The sequence below is a fragment of the Nyctibius grandis genome, chromosome 3, assembly GCF_013368605.1.
Source record: "Nyctibius grandis isolate bNycGra1 chromosome 3, bNycGra1.pri, whole genome shotgun sequence".
In the NCBI taxonomy this organism is placed as follows: Eukaryota; Metazoa; Chordata; class Aves; order Nyctibiiformes; family Nyctibiidae; genus Nyctibius; species Nyctibius grandis.
In genome coordinates, this window is record NC_090660.1 from 52809498 (window position 1) to 52820238 (window position 10741).

The 10741-nt window shown below is 42.9% G+C and overlaps 1 protein-coding gene across 1 annotated transcript in view; it reads right to left on the bottom strand.

Moving 5' to 3' along the window:
• CEP192 (centrosomal protein 192) overlaps window positions 1-2615 on the bottom strand; it is a 94361-nt gene extending 91746 nt beyond the window's left edge. The window contains exons 1-2 of the mRNA XM_068397189.1: window positions 2439-2615; window positions 384-434 (exon numbers count right to left, since the gene is read on the bottom strand). Coding sequence (XP_068253290.1) covers window positions 384-434; window positions 2439-2549 — 162 coding nt within the window. The 5' untranslated portion in view covers window positions 2550-2615. The remainder of the gene's footprint in view (window positions 1-383; window positions 435-2438) is intronic.
• Window positions 2616-10741: the final 8126 nt, after the last annotated feature.

The window sequence follows — 10741 nt, forward strand, 5'->3', positions numbered from 1 at the left end:
CGTTTAATAGCCAGGCCTCTTCCTTTTTCTTTTTTTCTTTCTTGTTTAAGTCTTACAATATGCAAAAAGGAAATATTCAATTAAAAATGAAGGTACTGTTTTCCAACTCCCTAAACACCAGTTACTGCTGTTTACTGATAACAAAGTCTGCCAACATAACTATGTACTAGTAATATAAGGCTGCCTGCTAGCCTCTGCTTTAAGCGAGAAGCATTACAAGATGTTTTATAAAAGCAGAAAGAAAGTATTTTACCATAAGAAATACAAGATCTACAACAAACCAAAAGTATTTCTACTCTGCAAGTCAGCAAAAACTAAGTCTGTTTGTTTAAAAATGAAGGAGAAATTATGGTTATAACTCTGTAATTTTTATAAATACAAACCTTCCAGCTGGCAGTGCAATGCCAATCCCCATTTTCGCTTTTGTCCCAGACCTATTGAGAAATCAAAATACATTAATACAATCTGTATATAAAGCTTACTAAGTAGTACTACAAAACACAGCCATTACAAAAAAAAAAATATATACATATACACACACCACTAAACATTTACACCTGGAAAGCTCTATCTGGCTCAGTATACAACCACACTTCAGTCAACCTTGAAAACAGCCCTACTACAGGTAGACAGAAGAGGCATACACCTGCAAAATCCACTGTTTTATGAAGTCTATCTTTTTTAAACAATAAATTATTCATAGAAGACAAATTATTACAATTCTCAACACTTCATCCACTCTGTTCCATGAGTACGCTACTTAGTTTCCCCTCTAGAGCCCCCATGGTCCTCACCACAGCACGTGCCCAGATGTGGTCCCAAAACCCTGATGTGGCTCCTGGCAACCATCCCAAAGTCAGAGCAGGACAGCAAAAAGAAAAGTAAGCTAGTGGGGGAACAGATCTTGTTTCTGGTTCTAATATTTCTGCCTTGATTTATAACCACACACAAGTCACTTAACTTTCCTTTCTCTTGATTGCCCATACATATTTATGAGTTTTTCAGGAAAATTGTGAAGGAAATAATGAATCTAACCAGATGGAACACACCTCTAGAAGCCTGGCAGCCACTCCTTGTTTGTCACTCATTCACTATATAATTTTACTGAAAGTCACCTCACTTTTGCCATTCTGGATCTCTGATACAACCTTGGTTGTTACCATCACAGCCCATCTTCGCAACTTCTCCTCCACTGCTATTCTGCAGGGCCTATCTAGTGAGAACAGGACCTATGGACATATCTCTGCTGTTTTACACATGTTCTAGAACTCTGGTTGGAGTACAATTTAAGACAGTCTCATAAAGCATACTGATGTTTGGAAAGTAATGCTAAAGAACGTACTTTCGGAGTTCTACCTACCTCTTGGCATCTTTCTTAAGAATATTCTTTTTAGGCTGCAAGTTTTATGTAGTCAGTCCAGACCAAAGACTGACATGGGTCTGGCTTACTTTTTGGAGGGCCTTTTTTTCGTTGTTGTTTTTTTGTTTGCTTTTTAATACGTGTTCAGGAAGAAGGGGCTGCTCACTTGTTTTTAATCCTGACCTGAATTTGACATAGCTTTCTATAGAAAAGCAATTTTCTCAATCATTTACCTGGTGTAACAAAAGATATGACTGCTCTCTGCAAGTTACATTTCTTAAATCTAACCGTGTTAACTCTTGAATTTTTGTCTGTCTTCTCACTACACACAAAAAGTGAAAAAAGCAATTAACTTTTCATTTACTATTATTTTCTTTTCTCTAAAGGAATGTAAAATCAAGGTTTCTAATATTCTACAGCTTCCCTAATCTACCAGAGCACACGAGAACATTTCAGCCTTTTGCTTATCGCCCCTCCATTATGAAACAGCAGCTTCTTCCCTTAGTGCCCTTAAATAAATACAGATCTTCAGCTGAATCAACGGAACAACCAGCACTCCTGTAGCCGCAATAGTTTAAGGATATTTTCTCAGCTGCAGCAACGGGTCGGAAAAAAGTTGTATTTTTCTATGCGTTTGTGTACACACGCGCTTACAACCAACGCGCCTTACGCGCGAACGCACCCTGCCCCCGCAGCCCCCGACGCCACAGTCCCACACCGGGGGCGCGTTTCGCTACGGGCCGCAGCCGGGACCTTCCCCGGAACATGTTCGCGGCAGCGCCCCGCGGTCAGGGCGGGACGCGGGCGCCGAGCGCGGCCCTTCGCTCCCCGGGCCCAGCGGGGCACGGCGGAGCGCTGAGGTACGGGCCCCTCCCGTCTGGAGGCCCAGGCCCACCGCGAGGGGGAGGGCTGCGACCCGGCCCGACCCCGCCGCCCCGGTGAGCGCGGGGCGCTGCTTCGCGCGGCCGCGCCCCGACTCCCGCCCGGCAGCCCCGTAGGCCGCGCACCGCCGGCGCCGCGCTACCGCCGGCAGGCGCCGCGGCATCCCCCGGCACCAGGCCCGGCAGCTCCCGCTCACTTTGACGCTCTGGTCGCTGGAGCACGTCGCCATGCGCCGCCCATGGAAGTCGAAGGAGACATCGTGGATGAGGTCGCGGTGATCCGCCGCGATGCTGCGCGCCACGAACATCGCGCCGGGGCGCAGCCCAGCCGCCACGCTCCCGCCCGCCCAGGCGCGCGCCCTCCTCAGGCGGCGGGGCGGGGCGGGGCAACGGCCGCCAAAGCCCGCCGCGCCCGCTCGCTCCTTCGCGCATGCGCGCTCCTCCCCGCTGCCAGCCATCTGCGGCCGGGCGCGTTGGGCTGGCGGTTGAGGGCGCTGCTCGCGCAGCCGGCCGCGCTCCTGCCTCCGCTCAGGGAACGGTGTTGCTGCGCCCCGCGGAGGCGTGGGGCCGGGCTGTCGAGTGCGCCGAAACAACTTCAAATAGCCAGTCTGTCCTGTGAAACAGCAAAGCGGCTGCCGCCGAGTGCGGGCTCAGTGGGTGAGATCGGGCCGCGCAGGGAGGCTGAGATACCGCTCCCCTGCAGGTGTCGGGGGGGAACCGCCGCGAGGCGCCACGCGGGCCCCGGCAGCCGCGGCCGCGCTGCCCTGCCCGGCCGGGCGGCCTTCCCCGGCCGGTGTCACGTCTGCGGCCTTTCCTGCTCCTCGGCTGGAATTGCGGACGGGCTTTGTGGGGGATTTCGTGCTTCACGGCCCGGTAAAGGCGTGCGTGGCGCGGCCGGCTGCCGCAGCTCCAGCGCCGGGCGGTGGCTGTGGCACCCCAGCAGGTGGCGGCAGGCGCCGGGGCCGGCCGGGCGCGGAGCGGAGCTGAGCCCTCGGCACCCGCAGGTCACCGCGCCCAGCTTCTCAGCGCTGCTGCTGTTTCACCGCCCCGTAGGAGCCCTTCACAGCTGTTTAGCTTACCCAAATAATTGCCGTTTGCTTTCTGTCGTCACCATCCCCACCTTTACCCTGTCCTCTGGAGCCCACTTGCTGTCTCCTGATCGGTGCTGCTGCCCTCTTCTCCCCTCTTCTTGCCAGGGCCATCGCCGTTTCCCTCTCTTAGCAGGCATGTTAAGTCTCTCTACATTACCATGTTGGAGCTCACTGTAATGATGCAAATCAATAAGCGAGCAGAGGAAACATTCCACACAGCAGTGTATGATTTACTTCATTGACTTCCGTATGATTGACTGTACTAATGAGTACTGTCAGATGAGCCCTGAGAAAACTGGTGTAAAAGAACATGAAACCTGCTTCTCACAGAGAGGGGTGTAGGGGCTAAGTTTGGAAGGCTTTCTAGGGAGGATGAAGCATGTGATACACGATGCAGACAGTGAAGGAATCCAAAGATAGGTTGGAAGGAGTGAGTGAGACAAGGTGGGTATTGGACAGCATCACAGACTATGAAGCAGAACAGAAACTTGCACGTGGTAGAAAACACATCACAAGTGACTGAGGTCTGGGCAGGAGCTATAGGCCAGTAATGACTAGTGTGTAGGCAGAGGGCTGAACAAAATAAATTAACCATAGCAGCTGGGGACTTTTGAGGGCTGAATACTCTCACCACTGACCTACCACCTTCCAGGGAGCCCCTCACTAGTGGCAGCACTTCCTTCCAGTTTGCATCCTGCAGAATCATCTCACAGACTGGATCATGCAGCTCTCAGTGCTACTCTTTTTTAAATACCATTCATTCATAGTATCACTGAGCCCAAGACTGGTCCAGTGTCTTGTTTTTAAGGAATGTTTCATCTATAAACCATGTTATTTACTAGCTATTCTGAAGCTAATTACAATAGCTGATAAATATTAACATAGAGAAAAACTCATGCACAACAACCCAAACAGTAATAATGCAGTTAGTAGATTTAAGAGACAAAAATAAATAATAATGAAAAGATGATGTGGTAATAAATAAAAGCAAGCAGACTTGTGTTTAACTGTACTTTATATCAGTTCCAAAACAGTACTCAAGCCATTAGGACACCTTCACTGCCTTATAGTGAAGTTTTCAAATCATGCATTAAGTGATTAAGGAAGAGAATCAAATGTAAAGTTTCCTGAAATCAGATATATTCAAATTCTCTTGATTCAAGTCAGATTCAGGCCTTTTCTAGAACATTTTTATATCTGCACCTTTAACAAGAGATTATTTTTACCATTTTCAAAAGCACTTTTGATTCTCACCACCTCATTTAAAATTTTCATGTTGTTTGCTTATGTCAATAAGGAGTCAAATTCTGTCCACTTGGCGAAGTGCATTTGTTCAGGGTTGTCCAAATACTTAACAGAATTGTGAAGAAACCATTACCTGCTTGTGAAATAAACCTGGCATTTTGGGTTTGATATTTAGTGCATTTATTTTTTCAAACTGTAAACTACATTCCGTAGCAACTGATGGAGCTGCTGCTATCGCATGCCATGGAGATCATTTCGCTGTTCTCTGCATAATATGCAAGCATACTTAATATGCAAGCGTTTAACACACTAATGGGTGTGTTTCAGTAGTAGACCTCATATTAAGACTAGATATAGTGGTACCCAAATGTGATAAGGAATGATAAGAGATTAATGATAATAGATTGAGATAAATGACAACAAACTTGGACTTGAAGGGACACTATGGCTTTAAAATGCTAGGATGTAATTATTTTAATGATACCGGGTAAGGAAAAGTTAACATGTTGAAAAATATTTTGTTACCCAATTACAGGGAGTATTACTGGGAGGAGATTCTGCCCCTCTACTCTGCTCTTGTGAGACCCCACCTGGAGTACTGCGTCCAGCTTGGAGGCCCCCAACATAAGAAGGACATGGAGTTATTGGAGCGAGTCCAGAGGAGGGCCACGAAGATGATGGAGGAGCACCTCTCCTGTGAAGAGAGGCTGAGAGAGTTGGGGCTGTTCAGCCTGGAGAAGAGAAGGCTCTGGCGAGACCTCATAGCAGCCTTCCAGGACCTGAAGGGGGTCTACAGGAAAGCTGGAGAGGGACTTTATACAAGGGCTAGTAGTGACAGGACAAGGGGGAATGGTTTTAAACTGAAAGAGGGTAGATTTAGATTAGATATTAGGAAGAAATTCTTGACTGTGAGGGTGGTGAGACACTCGGACAGGTTGCCCAGAGAAGCTGTGGCTGCCCCCTCCCTGGCAGTGTTTAAGGCTGGGTTGGATGGGGCTCTGAGCAACCTGGTCTAGTGGAAGGTGTCCCTGCCCGTGGCAGCGGGGTTGGAACTAGATGATCTTTAAGGTCCCTTCCAACCCAAACCATTCTATGATCCTATGATTCTATGATAAAAAAGTTTTCAGTTACAGAGAATGGAAAATGCAGAAGGATTTTGAAGAAAAATTACCAGCTGGTTTTACATTCTTATCTAAGTGAGTTGGCCAATGATAGTTTTTAAATGATATTTTTTTAAATACTAGAGGACTAAATCTTATTGGAGAACATGAGATGGAGTTGAAAAGAGGAATTTGCAAGTTGTTGTCAAGAAAATTAAGACATCTAAGTTTTACCTATTTATATTAGCGGAGAATTTGGCTTGGAATTTGCAAATAACAGAAAATTTGTAAAGCATTTAAAATAAATGAGGAGCTAATGAAAGGAAGGGGTTAATGTTTTCTTGTTTCTGAAGATGAACTGGTACTGAACAACTCTTCTCTTAGAGAGAACCTCACTGTGGACTGTAGGGCTGTGGTCATCATACCCCCCCACCCCATACCCCAATCACATGCAATCACTTCAGAGGTTGAAATTTCAGTATTTGCTAAATAATAGGTAAAATTTAAGTAATACAATAGGAGAAGCAAGCAAAGTTGATTGTTCCTGATCATTCCAGTGCTGTAATTAGAGATGTATTATGTTTTTCATGCTAGAAGGAAAACACTCATATATAAGAATAAAACAAAACAAAACAAAAACCAAGTAGTATTCATGCACTTATTTGGATTGCTAAGGGGAAAGATATTTTTTATCTTCTTTCAGCATGATTAGAGACATTTATACTTCGAAACTTCAGTTATTGCTTCATTCAAATAGCTGGAGAGACTGCTTAATAAAAACATTAAAGCTGTTCTACAAGTTCTTTAGTTCGTGGCGGTGTCTCTGAATGGTTGCTTTTGTTAGCTATTTTTGGGAAATGTCTTTTACTGTAAACCGTTGATTATATTTATAAAAAATTGCATTTCTTTTTGTCCAGAAGAATTGTTTCCAGTCAGTGATTCAGCTCTCAAAAACCCGTTCTTTTGCAATTTTTAGTAATGTAATGATTTTGTCAAGACTCAGAGTATGTTACAACTAGTGAATTCATATTTTTCACCTGCTTAAATTTAGTTTATTTCTTCAGCCAGTAATATCGGTATAGTTGGAGCAGGGCAAAATTGTCAGATTCACAAATAACTGGCATCAATCTGTTTCATTTTAATAATATATAAATAATTAAATGGGGCACAAATGCATGTGTTGGTTTCACCTAAAAAGTCTATTTTCTTTGACAAGACAACAAAGATTGTATGCTTCTTATCAAGACTAGACTTTTTTCCTTACATTTTAGTTTGGTCAGTAAGCAAAAAAAAACCCTTATCTTTTTAAATACATATACACTTACACAGATATTTATTCATCTAAATACAATCTACCCCTGTCTTCTGTCTCTAGATTCAATGCAGGTAGGTCAGTTTACATTTATTTAGAAACTGGGTCCAAAATCTTTACTTACTTAAAAAAAAATCCAGGAAATATGTGGGGGATTGTGATTCTAGATTAATTTACCATTGTGTCTGATTTCAGTCCATACCCAGTAATGAGAAATAAATTTATCCCATGTAGACATTTGTATCAGGCGTTTTTTGTTAGTGGAAAGACTGACACAGAACTAAAGCTTAATAGAGGAAATGCTTCATAGTGAAACATCAAAATTAGCAAAGGGATGAGGGGACAAGATACACCCTTTCTTAAGGCAAGCAGTCATTAAATAGACAATCATCAAGTAGAGCGGATGACATCCGGTCTAATGAAGAGGCATTCACATCTGGGAAATTAAACAATGCTCATTTAAATTCTTTTAAATGGCCAGACTATCTCCTGGATTAAAAGTAAAATAAAATTTGTTGAATAAGATCAAATCTCTCTGGACCTCTTCTGGAAGACTTCGAATGCTATAAAAGAAATTGGCTATAAAAGCTAACATACTACATCAAAAGAGGGATTTTCCAATGGTGTAACATGAACAGAAGATATCTAGGACCACAGAAGTCTTGACATCTAGGGTAGTATGGTAAATCAGATGGAAATAATGTGACTAGTATGTGTAGTTTAAACGTTTTTCTTTTACTTCCTCACTTAGGTCTAATATGAACCTTTGTTATTCTGTTGCCTGTTTTTAGTCTTGTGAAAAAATACTTCAAGTACTAAGGAAATAAAATTTCTTTTTATCTTACTCTAGATGAGATTAAGAATGAATTCAAGATTACTGCCTAGCAAGACAGTCCCCTTTGAATTGTGTAACAAATCTAGAAAGCAAGGCATAGAGCACTGAAAAGTGCTGCAGCTCCCTACTGCATTTCTGGAGTGTCCAGAGGGTAGAAAAGTTGGTGCACGATAGCATGATCCAAGCTGCACAGCGACGGTAGGCAGCCAGCATGGCCATGGTCAGGAGGGCACAAGCCTCCTTCATCACTGATGGTAACCATAACACTGTGTGCTGTGTAGCAAGGTGATGGGAAGCATGCTTGAACTCATGGAAACCCCAGGAAATTTGCAGCTTCCAGTTATTAAGCCACAAATTAGGATTCAACTATTAGCTAACCTCAGTGACTTCCTCTTACAGCTACAGCAGAACAGTAAAGAAAAACATTCCATTCATGGTGATGGTGTGCATGAGGTGGAAAAGGCAGTTGTATTTTAACCTTACTATTTGCTTGATCACGTGCAGAGGAAGACCACACTGAATTACGACAATCTTCATACATATTTTTTAACATTTGTGTTCAGTATTATCTCTAGATTAAATGAAATTGAACCACAGCATAGGAGAATAAATAAAAGTATCTATGATAAGGTGAGTTTTTCACTTTTGACACAGTAGGCCAATTTTATTCTCAAATTGACTGTATAAACCTGCATAACTTAATTTACTTTTGGAAGATCAGTGTAACTGTATTAGCATTGGTAGAGACATTCTCATTCAAAATGACTACAACTGATGCTGCCTTGGATTTAAAGAAAATACGGTTAGTACTTTCCTTTTTTCCCTTTTGACTACCTTCTTCAAGTAAAAGATGCTCTTGCCTGTACAGGGATTTTAGAAGATACAAAGGCCTGCCCGAAAGAAAGTAAATCATGAACTGTATGCGTTAAGGATGTTTATATTGGCATAGGATAGAGGGTGAGGAAGCCTGTCTTAGATGGCTATGTCTATCATATGCTTTGGTCCTATCTGCACTAGAAGCCGATCTGTTACGGACAATCATGGATTATCAGGCTAATAGCAAACAGCTTACAGCATAGGTAAAGGTTCCATTCCTAATAACCATTTTAAAATATTATTGTTGACAGGGAAGACCTGCCTGACCCTGTGAAATTCATATACTTTTCTGTACCATGTTTTCCTTAACTTAAAAACTGGATTCCCAACAGTTCATAATATTCCATAGGGAGTAAAATAATATCTACTATTTTGAGATTCCTGGATTAAGGCAGTGTAGAAATATCAAGTGGTATTATCAAGCAATTAGATTCAGGAAAAAGATTGAGTAAACCCAGTCATTAAGTAGGTTGTTCCAGAGGAAAGCACTCATAATCACAGCAGAGTGTGAAAGATACCGGATGAATTCCTGTTAAGGAAAAAGAATACCAGCAATTATTGCTATGAAGGGTAAGTCAAATTAAGAGGATCACTTACCAGGCATGACTGGCAGATCATGGAAAGAAATTAGTAGCAAAATTAAATTTCACGGGCAAAAATGAGGGTAAATGAAGTCCCCAAGCCTTTATGTGCGTAAACTGAGAGTAAAACTCCTACACATGTTTAAAGAAAGCAGAAGAGTGAACCTTTCTTTATATGTCACCCTGCTTTGTTGCTGCTGCAGAGTTCCACTTACAACCCCGTATTATTTGTTTTGCTAGGAAATCAATAGAATGTCCCAAACTGAAATTAAAACTTACTGTTTACCTAAAAAAGGAATATTAGAAAGATGCAAGAAAAAGATAAGCTCCAACTGCATAAAATTACATTTTACCACATAATGTAAAAAAGAGTACAGGAAGACAAAGTAAGCAAAATAATAATTGATTAGCCCAAGAAATGGTATTTGAGCAAAATAGTCATGGTCAAGTATAGCTTTGGCAGCCCATAAAAGATGAGTTAAGGGGAAACAGCAGCAATGTTATATAACATTATATGAGAATAGTTTTCCATCCATATTCTCAGTCATATGAATGTGTGTCCTGGTTTGGCCCAAACCAGGCCAATTAGTCTTAGAGAACCCAAGGTCACTGCTAAATTCCTCACTGCTTACGAGTGAAGAGCTGAAGGGGGGTCGCACCTGCAGGGAGGAGCAGACAGGGCAGGTGACCCAAGATTGACCAACGAAGTATTCCATCCCATACACGTCCTTCTCACTTTCCTATTTATCACTAACCCACTGCCTCCTGGAGGTGGGGCCCAGGAGGGAGGGGCCCTCCTGTCTCCCACTGATTGGTACCAGCTTTGCCAATTCTCCAGTTAAAAGCCTGCAGGTGTGATGGCAGGGGGAGCTACTGCATTTTCCCCTCTGCCTGTGCTGGGGGAGCAACTCTGCCTGAGGAGGATTTCCAAGCTCTCGATCTTGGTTTTGTATATATTTGTATATATTTGATTATTTCTATTATTATTATACTCTTTTTCATTATTATAGTTTATTAAAACTGTTTTAACTTTCCAACCCATAAGTCTCTCTCCCTTTTCCCTTTCCCTTGCGGGGGGGAGAGGGTTAACAGAGAGCATCTGCCACCTGGTTAATAGCCAGCCCAACTTTAAACCGTGACAATGTGCAAAGAAACGTAAGGGAAAATTGGAATGACAGACTGACAAGCAACATAAGTGACAGCTAGGAAGGGAATACTAATGGCTTCATAATATGAATATGAAGGTTGATTTCAGATTGTATAACTACATCAGCGCTACCTTTAAACTAGTGATCTCAGGTTGGGAAATAGAAACAGAGCTTGTAGGAGTAAAAATGGAAAATAGCTGGCCCTGAGAGTGTTCACAGTAAGAACAGACAGAAAAGTCTAAACTTAGCAGCAGTGGCTTTCCTCCGTCTGTTTTGGTGCATGGAAAGAAACAGCAGAAGTAGAAAAAGATG